This window comes from Globicephala melas, chromosome 7 (assembly GCF_963455315.2).
Source record: "Globicephala melas chromosome 7, mGloMel1.2, whole genome shotgun sequence".
Lineage (NCBI taxonomy): Eukaryota > Metazoa > Chordata > Mammalia > Artiodactyla > Delphinidae > Globicephala > Globicephala melas.
The window spans coordinates 67,830,957-67,852,688 of NC_083320.1; the positions used below are offsets into that span (position 1 = coordinate 67,830,957).

General features: G+C 36.9%; 1 protein-coding gene across 2 annotated transcripts in view; it reads left to right on the forward strand.

The window, feature by feature from the left end:
* The window catches only part of FIGN (fidgetin, microtubule severing factor), a 122,173-nt gene that overhangs the window by 97,600 nt on the left and 2,841 nt on the right, over positions 1 to 21,732 (forward strand). For both annotated transcript variants that reach the window (XM_030852595.2, XM_030852596.2), the window contains one exon: positions 15,547 to 21,732. This exon is cut by the window's right edge and continues 2,841 nt beyond it. In XM_030852595.2, the coding sequence (XP_030708455.1) occupies positions 15,547 to 17,801 (2,255 nt within the window). In that variant the 3' untranslated portion in view covers positions 17,802 to 21,732. The remainder of the gene's footprint in view (positions 1 to 15,546) is intronic.

Genomic DNA, 21,732 nt, shown 5'->3' on the forward strand with positions numbered 1-21,732 from the left:
AAAGTCTTGATAATACAAGGCTCCCCATTACCACTAGCATTTTATTATGCCTTATAACCCATATCTTGTATTTATGTGATAATATATATTTATTGTTTTTATTTTTGCGGTACGTGGGCCTCTCACCGCTGTGGCCTCTCCCGCTGCAGAGCACAGGCTCCGGACGCGCAGGCCCAGTGGCGATGGCTCCCGGGCCCAGCCTCTCCGCGGCACGTGGGACCCTCCCAGACCGCGGCACGAACCCATGTCCCCTGCATTGACAGGCGGACTCTCAACCACTGCGCCACCAGGGAAGCCCGATAATATATATTTATGTGTTGTTTATTCTCTGCACTAAAATCTCATCTATGCATATGTCCATACTCCCTAGCTTGTTTTTCTCAAATTAGAAATTAAGACCAAGGCTAATTCTGCCAACCTTCTGTAACTCAAGGGTTAGATCTAGGTAAAATATCTATTAACTAAGTACTCAATTCCTAATTGAAATTCATAATTAAAACTGTATCTTCATCATCATGGAAAGTTATTTTGAAAGCTTACCAAGAGAATTACTCATATTACATCATAATTGCCATCATCACTATTATTTGACATCTTAGAGCCTCCTAGCTTTTGTAATAAATTCAAGTGTACAAAGCATCCCCTCTTTTATAAAACATTCATAAATTCTATGATTCATAAATTAAGTTATTCAAGATTATGATAAGGCATTCCAAAGGCACAAAAAGGACCCTCTCATAATTTTTGTTTTTTATCTGTGAGTCATTTAACCATGTAAATATAGGTTTCTAGTAGTTTTATGCACTGGCTTTGTCTTTTGTTGTTCTGAATATGAATTCAGTCAAGACTTAAAGAAACTAGAAGATATTTTGATCTGAAAGCTGTAAGAATTCACAAGGGAATGAGTTGGTTTCTTCTCTACTTTGTAATGCAAAGAAACACATTCCACAAAATCAGATGAAACAAGCCGTTAATTTGACAGTCTCAGTTCTCATAGCTATTGATTCAGAAAGCTGAAAACAGTTATGGAGGCTTATTGGCTCCAATTAGGAGTGGTGAAGCTTCAGCTTTGAAGAAATGAGAGTGTATTGGGAGAGGAATCATTCACTAACAGCATCCTTCTTAACATTTTATCATGAATGGGTATAAACTCTTGGTCTCCTGTTTTGTTTTGGGTTTTGTTGGTACTTTTTCATTTATTATCTTTATGGAATAGTCTCAGAATGTTTGTTTAGCAAACAAAAGATATTTATCTTACCATGTGAGACATTTCATGGTAACAGGCTCAAGAGCTTCCTTATAAGTCTTATTTAGATGTTCTCAAGAAATATTTTCAATCCCTTCTATATAATTTTATATACATGGAAATACCTCTGGATATACTCTATTGATAGACTAATCAATATAGATTCTATAGATATATACTTATTTTAGCACATGCACCATCTTGCATGGAACTCCTCTGCTTAGAGGTATGTAACTCTTTTTTGCCCTTATCAATAAGAAGACTAGCTAACTCTCATGACCACTTTTAGTGCATATAAATAATATATATTCACAATACTGTTCTTTAATGTTAAGATCTTAGTAAAGAGTGCTACAAAAAGGAAGACTCAAGGAGGAAAATGGTATTCACATTTTTAAGAACAATATCTAATGAAGCAATATAGTGTTATTTATAGCTGCTATTAAGAAAAGCCAACGTTTCTTCAAATATTCCTTTCAGAATGTCCAGTTTTTCCCATGTTTTAACTTAGTGATAGAAATGCAATTTTTTCCTCTTAATGATCATAATACATTTGTATCTTGGGTAACTTTTCATATATAATCAAATGACAGGAAGACTTTTTTCTGAGGTGTGGGGGATGCTGATGAGGAAAGACTTGATAGCATCAATTATCAGTCATAAAATCCTTGCTTATCATTTGTTAACAAATCCTCAGTTGAAAAACCTTTTGATCAGCTTGGCACTAGCTGAAAATTTGCTGTACAATGAATATAATCCTACTCTAATAGAAGATGACTGCATTTCCAAGTAGATTTTACATAGGAAAAAAGTAAGATTATTGTAATAAATCTAACATCACAGAAACAATTCATGGAGCTTAATTATGACACTACTAAATGTGAAAATCTATTCAGCGCTAGGAACACTTTTCACATTACATTCACGCTAAAGATTGGCTGTTAAGAGCTCATTACTGGTATTTTTCTAAAGAGTGGTTTATTAAACACAGTTACCTAATAAGCATCTTCGGTGGTGCAAATTGCTGAAAACAGTAATGAGTCTGATTAGACTTCATTTCAATTACGACAGCTTGTCTAGGAAAAAAAAAAATTATATATATATATATATTTTTTTCTTCATGCTTCAGAATTTGGTTGCAAGACACTACAGAGTTTAAAAAATAAAAAGCCACCTCTGTATTTCCTTTCCACAGTTCACTAATGAAGAGAGAATTGTCCAAGTCGTCATCCAATTTACACACTGGAAAACTGGATGGACAAAGTGGAGTCACAATCATGTTTGCTTAAAAACAGCAAAGGCTGCCTTGACTAATATGTCTAAATAAGGTCACCTTTAGTTTCTCTCTGCTTTGTTTTTTTTTTTTTTCCTTAGGAATACAAAGCTATAAATGAGGTGCAGACTTCAACATGATTCATCCCTATTTGGTTTGTGGAGGTTATTCTCCAGATTAATAGGCTCACCTTTCAATTATGTTTTATCCATGGATATTCTACTTAAAATCATAAAAATATAGAAAACCGTTGGACTATGCATGCTAATTATCTGACTGATTTTTTTTAAAATACATATATTGGGGGAAAAATAAAAGAAGCCAAGCTTTATGAATGTGCACTAATATATCAGAAAGTGTAAAGGAATACTCATTAGGCACTAAACTTGATTTGATATTTTTAAAAAGTATGTTATTTAGCTGCATTTAACAGCTAACCTCCTATTAAATCATGCCTGAATATACTGCTCAAATTGAAAGAAAAAAATTGTTAATGTAAAAAGCCTTTAAGTGATTAAGCTGTCACTGCTGTCATTCGGGCACTCTAGTAACATTTTAATGCTTCTGAGAGCTATGGCCAGGGATGCAATCCACTATTTTATGTTATATTTTCTGAAGAGATTATTTTTAAAGTATAATATCATTTGACACTGAACCGGATAAAATAATTCCTAAAGTAAAATATGAAAACAATGGCTGGATGTAGAAGCATTTAAAAAAAGGAGGGCACAATAAAACATCCTAACCTGAAAAACTTCACAAGTTAGCTAAGCGATCATGTAATGGCCATAAGACTGAAAGTCATATATAAATGAAATTGTAGTATTGTTTGTAGGCATTTGGATACTTTCAAAAAGATTTACTTAAAAGGAGACCAGTTCCACGTATGTCAGTTCAATGAGCAGGAATGTACTTTTAGACCTATGATTCATTAATTCTATGAATTTTTCTATTGTGTTTAAGGCGGCGGTGTGGGGGGGTACCTTTTGTATAGAAAACACAAAAACAATTCTAAATTTATAATTGGGATGCTTTCCTAAGTAACTCAATTATCATATATTTTAATTATTTGCTTTTCAAGGATTTTTTAAACATTTCATCTCAAATGATTCTAGTAAAGTGTTTTTCTTTTTGAATGCAATTGACAAAATGTGTCAATATATAATAATATTGTCATTAGTTTTCCTTTTTTGAAAAACTTTACATATGTAATCCCAGACCTCCTTGAAAATGAGGCACTCAATGAAGGAAATGATGTTCATAGTATATTTGGAGGTCATAAATAAGCCTTCTAAATTTTATAAGTATGGAAACTTTTTGAGATATATGACTTGGTTCAAGCCACAAATAATAAATATATAGCTAAAGAAAACTTTAAGTAATGCTTATATTTGATTAAAGTATCATGTATACATGCTAGTTAAATAACTTAGAATGTGCTTTGGACTCTGAGATTATAAATAATAAAGCAGATCATTTTTAGGATAAAGGTATTTTAAAAAATCTCTTTTCCTTCTCTCTGTCACCTTTCCCCATTTTCTCTATATCCTTTCCACAACTACAGACACAACACTTTCGTATACACATGTAAGCACCTAGATTTGATTTTTCTGTGTAACCTACCTGTATCACCCGCAGGGTTTTGGTTTTCCTGTTGTTTAGGGACTTGTTTAAATAGGACGCACACTGTTTGAAGAGGTAGCAGGAAGATTTGACTTATTTACTCTTTTAACATAAGCAACTAAAACTAGCGAATTTTAAATTACATTTCTATCTGCTAATTGAAAATGTGACTGGAAAAAAATTTTCCTTTTCCTTAAAATTATTACCAAATACTGGAGCTTATCCATAACTGAGGCCAATAAAATAGTTCATTATCATCAGTAAGAAGTATAAAATTGTAGAATAGTTTTCACCACATAGAAGTAACATCCTTACAGCTTTGAATTCTATTGACAGTATTGAGAGCAACCTTGTGTTTCACTGCTATATTAGAGACAAAGTAAGCTGTGTTTATTCACAACAGAAGAGAGTTGGATTGGAATTAAAGTAGAATTTATAAGCAAAAGAAAAGGGATCTGTATTTCATGTGGCAAATGCCACTGGATCAACCATTTTATTCAGTTCAGCCAAAACCTAACTTTTTTTTTTTCTTTATGGCCTCATGTATTCTAACAGTAGATGAAACTATGCAGTTGAATATTGTCATAGAGAAAACAATCAAGATGGAATCTAAAGAAACAATTTCTCTGCTTGTGGTCCCTCCTATTGTTAGCTTTCCCCACGGATTACTTTGTTGGGCACCCCCTCCAGGACAGGAAATGCCACTTTCTTTGAGGATGCTGATAGCCTGTCTTCTGCTTTTGTCTCATTATGCAGCATTCTTTGTTTTTACAAATGGAAGAGCCAATAGCACTAATGACTGGACTGTCATTCACACTGCACTTTAACAATGTTCTGTTTATCTGGAAATTAGAGCATCCTAATTATAGGTGGTGCTCAGGTTTTTTTCACCAAACCATAGAATGTGGCCAGGTAGGGAGAATGGAAAGGTGAGGAAACTACGGTTGTTACTAAGAGCTCTTCACTTTTAATCCTTGACCATGTTGATTGTATTCTAAAGCAGTTTATCTTCATATGTTGTCTTATATGGGAGAAACAACACTAAACCTACCAAAACTCATTTCATACGTTGCTTTTTCCACTGCCTTCAGATCAAAGTTATTTTCTTCAGGCTGGACTAAATTATACACAGGTCCCAGGAGTGAAGGACACTGAATTAATGCACTATGTCACCCAGCCCTGACTATAGAATATTTTTATCAAAGTCCAAGGCACTATTTTGCTGTTGCATTAAAAATTAATGCATGGATTGCCAAAAAGAGAAAAATGCATAAATAACCTAAACAAATTTTGTCTGGGCTTTGCACACTTTAGAGTTACCTTAAACAAAGAGTTTTTAAGGAGAATGGTTGGAGTTGTATACATATATGTAAATAATATTCTTACTCCTTTGTCTAATTATATGAGAGAGACCTCCAATTTAAATAAGCAGTCTTAATTATCTATTTTGTTTTATGTAAACTGTCTTTTTAGAGTAAGGTTTCAGAGGAACACAAAAAGAAGCTGAATGCAGATTCCATCTTACACAGGGTCGTGGGGCTTGGCAGATTATGAATTTGTTTACTGACCCATGTCAGCACGGGATGTTGGGCAAAAATGAATGTAGTTCACCTTAAATATAACTAAATTGAACTTTGCATTTATATACTTGAAACAGAATAGATACACACAAATAACTATTTACGAATAGCACTATGTACACATAATGATTAACATAACATTTTAGCAGTGTGACAGAGGACATTAACCACCCATGTCATAACTCAAGGTTGGTACCATGCCCAGTTTGTGTTAATTAAAAGTGCAAATTTATTTTATATGGCACAAGAGTATCTTGAGAATCAACTGGAATGACCCCAGACTTTTAGGACGCTGATAACGTTATCTCAGCAGAGTCCTTTTTTAAAATAAAGATTCAAAACCCATAGAAAATGCACAATACTTTTGGCATTTGGATTTCTCTTTCTGGATCAATCATACAGGCTGAATACTATGAATCTAGCATGGAGCTTTCAGGTTGTGTTAACCCCATTTATCCCTGCACGCTACAGCTCACCTGTTATTTATACACATAAGAGGTTTGATACTGCAGAACAAGGGGAGTGCTCTGTTGTGACACAGAACATACGTATTCATTAGCCCTGGCAGGTCCCTATGGACAGAAGTGGTGTGTCCTGATGATCTCTGTATGACAGAAAGAACTGGGGGGGAAGGGTAGATGGCCTTAATGGATTGAAAACGTATATGGAAAAAGGGAAGAGACAGAATGAGTAATGAAAGGCCACAAAGTAACAACTTTAAAGGTTAGCTACAAAGCACTATTTAAACTGATTAAAATTGTCTAAAATCATTCACAGAGGTAGAATAAACAAGATAACATTTGACTCAACATGGGAAAATCAGTCCTCTTATGCACTAACCCTCAAATCCTTTCGCTTGCAATAGTTGATAACACTGACACTAAATACTAAGATTCAGAGTATGAATTGTTTGTATATTTTAAATTGCATGTATATGCATAGTTGTGTATTCTGTTGAATTATGGTAGGATGTACACAGACTTTTGGACACTGTTTTTTACTTGATTTAGATGATTATTCAAAAATTTGTATACATATGCTTTTGTAAAACTACCCCTTGCTTTAAAAAAGAAAACCCATAAATCTGAACTATAAACTATATGTATTTTATGTGAGTGTGATTATATGTTCATTTGAATACTTTGATTTGAGTATGGGAGATTTTAGGACCCCCAGAGGAAAATAAATTATTTATTTGAATTATGGTTTTTGGTTTGCTTTAAGTGATAGGCTCTCTTGATAATGTATTGAACATAAGCCTGGTGGCCTAAAAGTGGTATTTCTTTTATCAGTGTAATTTTCTTTGCATAACTGCTTATGCACTCATCCTCATAAATGCAAGTCATTCTCTTATATATGACTTGCATGTTAAAAATGATGACCTATGAGACCCATGCATACCAAGTTTCAACCTCATTATGAAATATTGGCAAAATAGAGATTTTTATACTTGGTCACGTTTTGATGAGTGAATATTTTGTTGCTGTGAATAAAATTTAATGCATTCTAGGGAAACTGATTCAGATCATAAGCTACTCACAAATTTAATTGAAGGACAGGGTATATACCATTCTAGTCCAAGTCATGGTGCCCTGTAACATTGAATACTTGCTTTTAAAGCTCAAAATGATGACATACAGAACAAGATCAGTTGCTTATCCAGATACCATCTACCCAGCAACTTGCTATAAGAAATAAGAAGCATAACTTTGGAGTAACTTAATGTCTCAAAAGTTGTAGTAGAGGTCATGATCGACTATTACTATTAAATGAAGTCTTGGTTTGTGGAGTCAGAACCTATGGCATATTCAGGGAGCATATTAGGAATGCTGGAGACTGACATGGAAAACAGCTAGAAAAAGTATCTAACAAATCAGAGCAAAGAGGGGAACGCTGAAACAGCAGCAATCTGGAAACCAGTTTTTTAAAGCAATCATTTCTCATTTTACACTGTTGTACTAGTGACACTGAATCAACAAGGGAAATATCAAATATTTTTCCCGTGCTTTGAGTAACAGGGCAGGAATGACATAATAAATAGTATTTGGAAAAATTTTAATCTAAAGGCACTACTATTTTTTTAAGTTTTAAAGCACTATACTTGCTAGTTTTCAGGAAAATGTACTTAAGTGAAAAAACTGGAGCTTGAAGCTTCAGAGTGAAGTCATAATTTTAATTGCATATGTGACCAGTAGATACCATAAAAATACCTGATGTTGTCATAGGGAGTGGGAACGTCATGACAAAATGGAGAGGGCATGCCATGTCTAGAGGGGGCAACTGGACCTCAGATTCAGGCAACTGTTGCCAGGCAAGAATGAGGTCTAGTGTAAGATCATTCAACTTGTCTTGAAAAAGTGGGAAATATGGAACTACAGATCTTCTATATAAAATTGACTGATTTTTAAAACTCTGTGCTGGCCAAATGAAATATAGTTACAGGTTACATGCTGCCTGCAGGCTGTCAGGTGGCAATTTCTCTATGTTAGAAGGTGAGGTATTTAAACTATATTTACCAAGGACCATTTAGCCAGAAATGCCTTTGTGATTGTTAAAAAGGATTGCTTTATGCAAATAATGTGGAATAGGGGGAGGGAGTAATTTGCTGCAAAATGTATTATAATTTGGATTCTTGAGGTGTGAAAGTGTGATTTAACGAGAAAAATCTTTGACAGTATTACTGTATAATTAGAATATCTTATTTTGAGACTGGGTTTTCAGATCATTCTTAACTGGTTTTAAACCTCTATTGTTTCTTAGCTGTGATCTCTACAATGTTGACTCACAAATACCATTAAGAATAAATAGCATAAAAATATTTTGAATTTTTGACAGCTTTTTGATTAAGGAGATCATGCTCTGTGTTTTGCTGAGTATGAAAGAATTTCTATACCTTTCTTATAACCAACATTCCCACTGGAAAATTTCCTTTTCAGTAGCTGTCCAGAGGTTGAAGAAAAAGTGATTTATAAATTCTAGGAGTGATTTTAGTTCTTTTTCTGTCTAGTCAGTTTTGTTTTGTGTTTAATGCATCTCTGGCTTTTTCAAAATAAAAGCATAAGAAGAAATATTTGTGTAGCAGGTTACAGTTGGAAAATATTTTCACAAATATTACTGCTTTAGGTAACCTTAATAACAATCGAGTAAGGTGTATGATACCATTATTGTCAATATTTTATGGCTGAAAAAAGTGAGTATGATATGCTTATGTGATTTCACCAGGATTAGAACAAATAAATGATGGCATGGATCAGGGCCAGTGGTCTGAACCTCAAGCTTGGGTTATTCACTCTTCAAACAAAATTCTAGGATCTTCTTTATGTTTTCTCCAGTCCCTTTCTATCCCAACAATCTAGTAATGCCTCCAAACAAAACACTGTGTTAGACAAAATAGTGCTCGACCCCACAGTATACTACGATAAGTGAAGTACTAAACCTGTAACTGAGGCTGTCTGGATTGGGGACTAGGTCATTTGAAAGTTCCCTTAATCTCTAAAATCAAAGAGTCTAAGGGAATTTAGAATGTGAAATTATAAAGAACACAGAAGCTGGAAAAGTTTCATTGTCTGGTAAACAGATTCCCTTGATGTAATTTCTTAGCATTGAACCACAGGCTTTACACACAGCAGGCCCTCAATTTGTTGACTAATTAAGATTAACAGTCCCTATATCATATTCAGCTTATACAGGACTTTTCATTTTGGTGTTCTGAAGATGGAACCTATTTAAATAGGTTAAGGAGAATATATAATTTCTGTGCTTCTTCCCCTCACTTTTCCCCTGATACTACTTTTAAATATGACATCACATTTTAGGCTAGGAATTATTGGGAAATGGACTAAGGAAGATTTCAGATCAAATAGATTAGAACAGGTAATACTAGATACTGCTGGGTTGGCCTCTTGGCTTACGAGGGTCAGTACACAAAAGGAGAATGCTGCTTAGTCTGCTGAAACATTTTGGTTGGTCATCACTCCCCTTGAAGCATAAAGGTAAGTAGTTATTGTATAGGGCCAGTTTTCAGTATCAGGAAGTTTGTAGGCCCTCTCTCAGAAGACTCTTATTTTTTAGCCAATGAATTTGCTACTCTCTACTTGAAATTTTGAATGTTCTATGTGTTAGTTTTGCCATTTCCTACCTAGGAGATGATGAATCTGTTGCATTATTAGGCTGAGGGGGCAGTAAGTAAACTATTATAATTACTTTATTGTATTTACCCCAGTAGTGATTTTTTCTAGAGAGAATCTTGGTAAATATGGTGTTCAATTTTTTAAAAAATATCCAAAGGAGTGTAATAGGTGATGTATGTTGTGCATAGTGATGTCGTGCAGGCCTGTGTGAGCACTGTGCAGCTTTCCTAGAGCAAGCCGGCCATGCCTGCAGGCGTTTGCCTCAGGTCTCTGCCCTTAGGAAGTCTGAGAAAACCTACAAATGAAAGCAGAGTCCCTAACAGCCAGAATTACCCTATGGGAACCTTGTAGAAGAGAGCCGCTTTTATAGACCTCATGAACTTCTGAATAGCATACCTGTGTTGGGGTGGGGGGAGGTGCGGTAGTGTCTTAGATTAATATTTCCATGAATGTGTGCTAAAAATCGATTCTAGAAGACCTAGTCTTTTATTTCCAATTTCCTCCGATTCTGAAAGTCGTTTCTATGTCCTTCATTTTTCTATATAACAGTGTCTTTATCATTTTGAAGCTGTGACAGAACTTTGAAGAATGCCACAGTAGTTTTGCTTCAAAATAGTTAAAGAGTTAAATGGAAGAAGTAGAGCAATGAGGCAGCAACTGTTTAGTAATTAAACCTAAGTTAGGGCTTCCCTGGTGGCGCAGTGGTTGAGAGTCCGCCTGCCGATGCAGGAGACACGGGTTCGTGCCCCGGTCCAGGAAGATTCCACATGCCGCGGAGCGGCTGGGCCCGTGAGCCATGGCCGCTGAGCCTGCGCTTCCGGAGCCTGTGCTCTGCAACGGGAGAGGCCACGACAGTGAGAGGCCCGCGTACCGCAAAAAAACAAAAAACAACAACAAAAAAAACTAAGTTATAAAATGGTCAGTAATGATAAGAATGAAAAATGTTATCCAAACTGTCCGGTTTCATGGGAAATATAGACTTGTTCATTTATATATACATAAATTCATCCTATAACAATAAAATACTCAGGCTTTTTACTGTAGTATGTCATCCTTGTGGACACTGATGTTAAAGTATCTTAAAAGCAGTTTTCTATTAAATTATATATTGTAAAAATAAACACATTGCATTGTGAAATTTGCCAGCTGTATTAAGAATTTTCTAATCCTTTCAAAAATGAAAATTGATGTTTTGGAACAATTCTTCAATTATCTTGAACTATTTTTCTTACTTTCTACTGTTTTCTGAATTTTTATTGTACCTAATATTTAAGCTGTTTCTAAACATCAGTGGGAGTTATTGTTCTGGAGTCATGTTTCTAATAATGTTAAAATAGTATTGTTTCTGAGGTTTTTCTCTTCATGTTCCAAAGAGAAACCATATAAGAACTGTTTTTAAAACCCATCTTATTATTTGGGTGCCAAGTTAAGTGACACGCATGTGCTGCTGTTATCTAGGGAGCATGATATTTTCTTCAAAGAACATTTGGCTCCACATTTTGCTTACATTTCACATCAGAAATATCGCCACAAATAAATAGAACAATAATAATAACAATGACAACAAGTTTAGTTCTATTTCCAATTAGTATTAAAATTCAAGAAACTGGTGAAAAAGCTCTTTGTCCTCCTAAGACCAGAACACTCTCCTGAACACAGGCTTCTTCAGTTCCTACTAATATTAGGAAGTAGCTTATGGTTTAACTATTAATTTATACTTTCAAATACTATTAATGATTTTAAAGCACTGGATAAATACTCATGTTTCAGGGGATGTGAATAATTCTGTCCCCTTAAGGTTATTTAATGAAACCTTAATCTTAAATTTTGCAGCCCTGCTTAGGTTGTTATTTAGTATGCATCAATAAATAAACTTTCAATTATCTTGGTAAGCATATCCAAAAATAGCATGAGAATCAAAAGGCAATGGTGTATCCAGTAATTGTTCCAAATAGATAACTTTAAAAATATATAAATTTATTTATTTATTTGTTTGTTTGTTTGTTTTTGGCTGCGTTGGGTCTTCATTGCTGCACGTGGGCTTTCTCTAGTTGCAGTGAGCGGGGCCTACTCTTCATTGTGGTGCACGGACTTCTCATTGTGGTGGCTTCTCTTGTTGCGGTGTGTGGGCTCTAGGCGCGCAGGCTTCAGTATTTGTGCACGTGGGCTCTAGGGCACAGGCTCAACAGTTGTGGTGCACAGGCTTAGTTGCTCCGTGGCATGTGGGATCTTCCGGGACCAGGGCTCAAACCCATGTCCCCTGTATTGGCAGACGGATTCTCAACCACCGCACCACCAGGGAAGCCCCAAACAGATAATTTTGATAGAATCTTTATTTAATTTCAGATGAAACAAATCTTATGAAATTTAATTATTTTTGCTAGAGTTTATGCAGTTAAACTATGCATTTCTCTATGCAGTGAAAATGGCCAACCTATTTTATTTAAACTTTATTATATATTCCTGTCTTTTACAGTGATTATAACTTACTAAAATCATTTGTTGCATGTATTTTACAAATGATTAATCTACAAGAAAAATTTTAATCCAATAAAGGTGAAAGTTGCCCTTTTTGGTTGTTTTTTAAAATAATTACTCTAAAGCTAAAGCGGTTTCATTTTTTCAAGGGGCAATTTTTTAAAAAAATCATGTTTGTCATGTATGTTTGTTAACTTATGCCACCAGTGGCTTAGCTCAGCTAACTGAAAGGAAGCCAGACCCTTTTATGGGGGGAGAGGTGAGTGTTGTGTTGTGTTTGTGGTAAATTCCATTGTCTGTGACTCCTAAATTATTTTGAGACCTTTTTTTAAAGACATTTATTCATGTTTCTTCTGTATCCATCTAATCAAATTCCTACTCATAGCATACGTGTTTTCTTATTTTCTCAACTCTGTATTTTGATAATCTTTTAAAGAAAAAAAATCCTAATAGAAATTCCCTGGAAATAATTTACAGGACTAATGAATCTGTAGGTCTTTTAGACAGTTCTATATTACAGTCCCATTAATATTCTCTCCTTTTTATAAGGCTTGAAGTAAATCCCATGACACTAGAAGAATTTAGATACTGATTACTTGCGATTGGTTCCTGGTGATTTGCTCTTAATAATTTCCAGTTGAATTTAATGAAAGTATGATTCCTGAAATGCTGCTTCATTAAAATTGCATCTTTTCCCCTTTAAGTGTGGTCTCGGTCATTTCACCCATTTTGCGGTGTGTTTTTCTCCCCCTTAAAAAGTAATGATTGAGAAAGCAGAAACAATTAAGAATATCACTTTAGTTCTTCCTAGAAGGCCCCCCAGAGTTCCTCTGCATGAAATGATGCAAGCTGCACTTCATCAGGATTTTATAATATGTTCTTTCCAATTGAAGAGATTATTTTTTTAAGTAGTTTTAAAAGAGAAACATGAAGATTTGTGGGGAGGTGAAGGGAAGGAAAGTGAAGAATCTGTTGCATATACAGGAGAAGTAAGGTGTTTAGTATTTTTACTCAAAAAGATATATATATATATATATATATATATATATATATGGAGCTTGATTAAGTTATACAGTGCAGCATTCAGAGTTAATTTAATTGAGATGGTGATTTGCCAATGAATATCTACATGGATCCTTTTTAAAAATCCAAATGCAAATGAGTACAACTGCAGTAAAATATATTTGCAAATGAATCCTGTTGCTTTATTCATTTATTATGTAATTACTGCAATCTTTCCCACCTTGTTTTCAGTATTTCTTAATCATTAAGTCAGAAGCATGACAGCAGTGCCGGCCCTGGCATGATTCTCTTTGACTGAAACCTTGTAAATTAACACAATTAGCACAGCATCATCCTGCTAATTAACTTCCAGAGTCTGGTGCAGTGGTTTTGCAAGCAAGGAAGAGGGAGTCAGAAGGGAATCAACATGCCATTCTGTTACCAAACTCTGTGATACGTTCAGTTTAGCTCAGTAAGTCAAAGCCGGCCATGTCAGGAGCCAAAGTCAGGCAATGAAGAGCTAAAGGGGTTGGAGGAGGAAAGCAGAAGCGGGTAGGAGCTGTCAAAATAGACTGCAGTAATTCAGAAGGGAGCTGATGCCACAGATGCTTCATTTAGACCAGAACTCCTTCTTATCAAGGAATCTCTGCCAGAGGGCACAAGAGAGTTTGCAAAATTCACTTACCATAATACAAAGGAGATTAAGGAGGCCTGCTTAATACAGCTGTATCAGAATAGGAAGTGTTCCAATCAAGCAGAGATTAGAATAGGACGAACCAGCATTGGGAAATAGAACAGGGTTCCAGTGCTCTTCTGTAACTAACTATATGTGAGTCCTCGAGGGTACATTATAAATCCCTTTGGGTACTGGTTCCCTAATGAGGGAAATAAGGCAATGTCTAAGGTCTCTCTTTAAACTGTAAAATTCAAATGATTCTCTCATTCTGACTGCTTCATAATGAGAAAATACTCTTGTATAGTTTGCTACATAGTCACCTTGCTTCCGTTTGTAATCTAGCAGATGATAGAGTTACACATAGCATCTCATTTTCTAGTTGTACTCTTCGAGTTTATGCCACACACTGCTTTCCATAAATCAGGGTTAGAATCCAGATTCTCTGTTCTTATCTTCCCTTTTACCTGCTTCCTCCCTTCATCATATATATATATATATATATATATATATATATATATTTCCCCCACCCCACCCCTCAGTACCTTGGAGGCTGTAAGGCAGAGGGAAAGATGATAACAGAAGAAGGGAGAATGCTAGCTAGAAGACCGACAGACAAGTGATGCTTGTTTTTTTTTTTCAGAGTTTCAACAACAGGACTGAGAGGCAGAAAGGAGCCAGTTGTAATTCATACCGAGTTGTAGGCTTTGTGCGATGAAAGCGATGGAGCGCTGCCTGGGAGATTGCTTTGCTGCACTCCACGAAGCAGATTTGAAACTGTCGTGGACCACTTTAGATGAGAGTTGGATTATGGAATGACCTGCTATGTCTGTGTCATATTGTTCTGCGCAGGGAGCATTATACTGTGCTAACTAGGTGTTCAGTACCAAATAAGAGAGGTGTCCTAGATGTGATCTGTCAGCTGTGTCTCATTTTTATATTGGTTAAAATATAAAACAGAAACTGTGATGTGAAGAGACAGGATAGCTGGATATCGCACATGTTAATACTCTCACGTGCTAGATATTTAAAATGTATGCATATTTTATTGTAAGAACTTGTGATTGAATTCTAACTTGACAGGAATGTGTATGTACATACATATGTGTTTCTGTGTGTGTGTGTAGCAAGTAACTTGATAGGCTTAGCAGAAATAAATTTACTTATTACTTAAAAATGAAAAAAAATGTAGGTCTCCTATAGAGTTTTCATTTAAATTGTTTACTTTTTATACAGGGTATAAATTACTTTTATACAGGGTTGAAAGTTTTCATTTAAATTGTTTACTTTTTATACAGGGTTGAAATTTTATACAGGGTTTTCATTTAAATTGTTTACTTTTTATACAGGGTTGAAATTCAGTCCCTTTTAAAGTATATGCATTGTAGAGACCATAACAGGTATTATAAACTGTGGAAATCCTTTATAATGTCACTATCGTTGGCAGAAAATAATAGGTAACAAAAGAAGTTGGGGGAAAAAGCTTTAACGGTTCTGATGAGTATCTAAGTAAATTAACTTTTTCCCCCCCAAATCTTTAGGCTTGAAGATGCAGTGGACGCCGGAGCATGCCCAGTGGCCAGAACAGCACTTTGACATCACCTCCACCACTCGGTCTCCTGCCCACAAAGTTGAAGCTTACAGAGGTCATCTGCAGCGCACCTACCAGTATGCCTGGGCAAATGATGACATATCTGCTCTGACTGCATCCAACCTACTAAAAAAATATGCAGAGAAGTATTCTGGCATTTTGGAAGGCCCCGTGGACCGACCTGTACTCAGCAACTACTCTGATGCGCCATCAGGACTAGTGAACGGTCGGAAAAATGAAAGCGAACCGTGGCAGCCTTCCTTGAATTCAGACGCTGTTTATCCCATGAACTGTGTTCCGGATGTTATCACTGCCAGCAAAGCTGGAGTCAGTTCAGCCCTCCCTCCAGCAGATGTCTCTGCAAGTATAGGGAGCTCTCCTGGGGTGGCCAGCAACCTGACAGAGCCTAGTTATTCAAGTAGTACCTGTGGAAGCCACACTGTACCTAGTCTTCATACAGGGCTCCCATCTCAGGAATATGCCCCAGGATACAACGGCTCATATTTGCATTCTACTTACAGCAGCCAGCCAGCACCTGCACTTCCTTCACCTCATCCTTCTCCCTTGCATAGCTCTGGGCTCCTACAGCCACCACCTCCTCCTCCACCGCCACCAGCCCTGGTCCCAGGCTACAATGGGACTTCTAACCTCTCCAGTTATAGCTATCCCTCTGCTAGCTATCCTCCTCATACTGCTGTGGGATCTGGGTACAGCCCTGGGGGTGCACCCCCTCCTCCTTCAGCATACCTGCCTTCAGGAATTCCTGCTCCCACCCCCCTGCCCCCCACCACTGTTCCTGGCTACACCTACCAGGGTCATGGTTTGACACCTATCGCACCCGCGGCTCTGACAAACAGTTCGGCAAGTTCTCTCAAAAGGAAAGCTTTCTATATGGCAGGGCAAGGAGACATGGACTCCAGTTATGGAAATTACAGCTATGGCCAACAGAGATCTACACAGAGTCCTATGTACAGAATGCCCGACAACAGCATTTCAAACTCAAATCGGGGGAATGGCTTTGACAGAAGTGCTGAAACATCATCCTTAGCATTTAAGCCAACGAAGCAGCTAATGTCCTCTGAACAGCAAAGGAAATTCAGCAGCCAGTCCAGTAGGGCTCTGACCCCTCCTTCCTACAGTACTGCTAAAAATTCATTAGGATCAAGATCCAGTGAATCCTTCGGGAAGTACACTTCACCAGTAATGAGTGAGCATGGGGATGAGCACAGGCAGCTCCTCTCTCATCCAATGCAAGGCCCTGGACTCCGTGCAGCTACCTCATCCAACCACTCTGTGGACGAGCAACTGAAGAATACTGACACGCACCTCATTGACCTGGTAACCAACGAGATTATCACCCAAGGACCGCCAGTGGACTGGAATGACATTGCTGGTCTCGACCTGGTAAAGGCTGTCATTAAAGAGGAGGTTTTATGGCCAGTGTTGAGGTCAGATGCATTCAGTGGACTGACGGCCTTACCTCGGAGCATCCTTTTATTTGGACCTCGGGGAACAGGCAAAACATTATTGGGCAGATGCATAGCTAGTCAGCTGGGGGCCACATTTTTCAAAATTGCTGGTTCTGGACTTATTGCCAAGTGGTTAGGAGAAGCAGAGAAAATTATCCATGCCTCTTTCCTTGTGGCCAGGTGTCGCCAGCCCTCGGTGATTTTTGTCAGTGACATTGACATGCTTCTCTCCTCTCAAGTGAGTGAGGAACACAGTCCAGTCAGTCGGATGAGAACCGAATTTCTGATGCAGCTGGACACTGTACTAACTTCGGCTGAGGACCAAATCGTAGTAATTTGTGCCACCAGTAAACCAGAAGAAATAGATGAATCTCTTCGGAGGTACTTCATGAAACGACTTTTAATCCCACTTCCTGACAGCACAGCGAGGCACCAGATAATAGTACAACTGCTCTCACAGCACAATTACTGTCTCAATGACAAGGAGTTTGCACTGCTCGTCCAGCGCACAGAAGGCTTTTCTGGACTAGACGTGGCTCATTTGTGTCAGGAAGCAGCGGTGGGCCCTCTCCATGCCATGCCAGCCACAGACCTTTCAGCCATTATGCCCAGCCAGTTGAGACCCGTTACATATCAAGACTTTGAAAATGCTTTCTGCAAGATTCAGCCTAGCATATCTCAAAAAGAGCTTGATATGTATGTTGAATGGAACAAAATGTTTGGTTGCAGTCAGTGATAACTTCTTTAAAAAAAATGTAATGAATGTTGGCACACACACATAAAACCTGCTACATAGGGTATAGAGCCCCTTTCCAGTAGTGTTTGAATTGCAAAGGGTACTGGGGAAGAAGACGATTAAGTTGCATCTTTAGAGTCAGGGTAGATTTGGAGGAAAAATGCATCCAATGAGAGCTTCTGATTTGAAAGCCCCAGATGACATAAAGCATCTGCTGATGCTCAGTTCGGTTCAAGCTAGACAACACTCACCAAGGAGCAAGGTGCAAGTGTGTTGATTTCAGAAGGACATGAACCTCGTGTGTTGATTCCATTCTGCTGTTCTCGAGATTTAGTTGCTGTCAAGTGCCTGGAGTGGTGCTTTATTTTTTGTTTGCCTCACAATTACATTGGTGGCATGTGCTAATATAAAGAGCTTTAACTTCAAACATTATTGGACTAAAGAGATGAATGGTTGTGTTTCGACAGAAAACCAGATTTTTGCCATTTTAAGAGCAACAGTATTCCTCAATCCTGTCTGTTCTGCAGTATTAAGCTAAGAACAGGTAAAACAGGGTAACGGTAATCTGGACCTTAATTTCTGCAGTTCATTTCTTTTAATGTTCTTGTCTGCAAAAACTCAGGAAAGTGATTGTGATTTGTACAGTACCTCAAAGGAATGTGTTGAAAGCACTATGTACTGCTGAGAGTAATGGGATAGGCTTCAATGTTACTTTATATTAAAATGTATGTTTACCTCAACAATTGGAAAATAGCAAGGAAAATTACTTTGAATGTATCCAGAAAAATACTGAGTGTGATACAACTGAATATTTACAACTTAAAGTAAAAATGGAAGGATTTTTTTTTAAAGGTTCTTTCACTAATTATGGGGAATTGACCAGAGCAGAATAATTCTTTATATCAATACCTGCAAGAGTTCTTCGTACATTGCTCCTTGATAATGAAGTGAAAATGTTCTTAGAAGGTACACTGGTTAATGGAAAGCTACTTATACAGTCTGTGTTAGTGTCTAGAACAGTCAGCCACAAGACCCGTTTAGGACTCTGAAAGTCACAGTACCTAAAAACTAGGACTGCCTTTTCCTGCAGAGCTGGTAATGGTGGTGGTGATTTGCAAGTTCTCTCTGAAACTGCTGGGAATGGTGTCATCCTATTCACTAATCTAGCTTATAGGCTTGCCGTGCTGTTTGACAGAATGCAGAAGATAGCAACCAAAACAAACAAGCAAACAAATAAATACAGAAAACAACCAACCAACTTATATATCTGCAAAGAATATATCTACGTCCCCTCTCCTTCTTGACTCCTCTCTTGTCAGTGCAATTTTGCTTCTCATTTTGAAATCTTCTGGGCTGTAGTGCTCCCACATTCATTTCTACCTCAGTTTTGTTGCATTTCTCTTGGAAAGTCAAATAGAAAATTGGAAGTAGACACACACACACACACACACACACAAATATAGCTTGCCAAACATGTTACCTTGTTTTCTCTATCTTTTCCCATAAATCTAGTTTCCAAAACACATCAGCCTTCATGCTCACTTCCACCGAAGTCCACCCTCACCCCAACAGCATATGTGGCATTTTTCTCAATTTCCCATTCCTCATCTGCTCCCCACCAAGTTGTTCTTTGTATCCTTTAATGCTTTATGTGCAACTTTTCATTGCTAGGTGACTGATGTTTGGCAATGCCTCTGAACAGACACCGTGTAGGCTGTAGCCTTCCAAAGCCACTGCCCGTGCATAAGCAGAACAGCCTGGCTTTTTGAATGTATTTTTCCTGGTTTTTTTTTTCCTTCCTTTTTTTAGTTGAGAGATGCAGTAACAAAACTGTTGCAAAGCACTGGCATTTTATGTATTCAAAAAGTGATGTACATTTTTAAAAATTTTAAATAAATGCAATGAGAAGCCCTAAGAAAGGTCTTTCTGTTATTGTTTTGTTTTCCTTCAAATTTTTTTTTTTTACTGATTTCATCCACAATGTCAAATTCTCTGAAACACTTAACATAGAGAAAGCTAATGAAGGACTTGATATTTCTGAAATTTTATGATGCTTGATCATTACTCCCCTTTTTTCTTGTTTTTCTTGTTGCTAAAAACTGAGCAAATGAACCAGAATTTAACTTACTATGATTTTCTATCAATTAAAACTGTTCTTACACATAAATATTCCATATTAAAAAGCAGTGCCTTTCATTAAGGATACAAAAAATAATATTTAAGTACGTCCTCTGCTTTTCACAAGTGAATAAACACTACAGTCGTGTTCTGGCTCTACCCTGCACATATCCCTTATTGTAAGGAAATTCTAATATCCCCATTAACCTGTAGGTTCATATTGATCTCACTGACAAGTTTACTTTTGCACGGTGCTGACCTATTTTCAGTCTTTTGGACGTCACATTTCATCTCCGCCAACATTCTGTGTTCACTTGAAAGCAACTGGCAAGTTTTGACAAACCCAATCTTACTTAGACAACTTTGGAAAATCCAGTATTGACCCACATTTCCGTGGCTAGTAAGAGTTAATGCCAAATATATGACTGCACTATTGTGTTTTACACTCATTTATAAAACTGAAAATAAAGTCATGCATATTGGCTTTTAGCTTTAAATGACTTAAAAATTACTTTGAGATATGAGTGGCCAAAAATCCATGTACTTAGGCAGAAGCTGAAGTTGTGTGTGAATTTCATTTAGCCTCACAAATTCTAGGATTTGATCTCTTAGGAAATTGGGCATGCTGAAGAAATGAAGATCTGTTGGGGGAGATAATGCTGACTTTTGAGTAGGTAGTGCTGTCCTGTGAGTCTTTGATTCTGCATGGCAGCATTATGAGCTCTTCTATGGACTAGCCTAATAATGAGCTCTTTTCTGACCATCTTTTCTAGAGCTTGGGGAGGGGGTGGGGGTACCACATCCTGAGAAGTGAACGTGCACAATCAGTTATGGTACAACTGAGTAATGGGGCTTCATAGTCTTGGACTCTTTTTGACTGCTCAGAATTTGGAGAAGGCTACTAATGAAGGTAAGGTAATGAGCCAGTCCAAGTCTCTTGCTGTCTGGCCAGGGGATTTGAGCCAGTCCACTTAACAGCCCCTAATTCCCTTCTTCACAACTGCAATAACATTTCCAACAGGGACAAAAAGGAAGTGAAGGAAACTACTTCAGTAGAAGGATCAATAGAAATTCAAGAGGTAGTTCATAATGACCTTATGTGTGACACGAATGGAAATACTCTACACTTCTGGCATGCTTCTCACCAAAATATTTAGAACATTAGTGACAATACAGAAAAATTTGCTGACTGAGCTGATCAATGGAATGTGAAGGCAGTATACTTTAAGGCTATTTACTTTCACACAGAATGTTTATCTATTAGTCAGTTTGTATTCTACTCAAATGCAGATAGACGGGTATAATGTTTTCTTGTGCATTTGAAACCTATCAAGGAGAAAATAAACCATTCCACTAAAATACATAGGCCAAACACCATCTGGGCAAGTGAAAAAAGCTATCCAGAGGCTATGCTATGTAAAATACCAAGGTCAATTTACACTGGTTGAATAGTACTTGGCTACGCAGTTTTCAAAAGAATACATCCAAAAAAAGTCCAAATTAATTCCCACAATAGGTCTTTGTAAATTTAAATATATTTGTGGGTTGGAAAATATGTTCCAGAGGCATTTAGAATTTTTTTCTCTGAAAATGTGTCTAACTCCAAGCAGAAAGTTACTTCTATAATCTCATTCTCATGTTTTCTTTTAGCAAGAATTGGGTATGATCATTGAAATTATTTTGCAAAGTGAAAGGGACACAGTTTGTTGAACTATTGAGGCCACTAAAGTTCTAATATATATACATATATATATATATAATTAGCGTGTATGTTTGTGTGTGTATGTATGTGGTATGTGTGCTGTTTTCACCA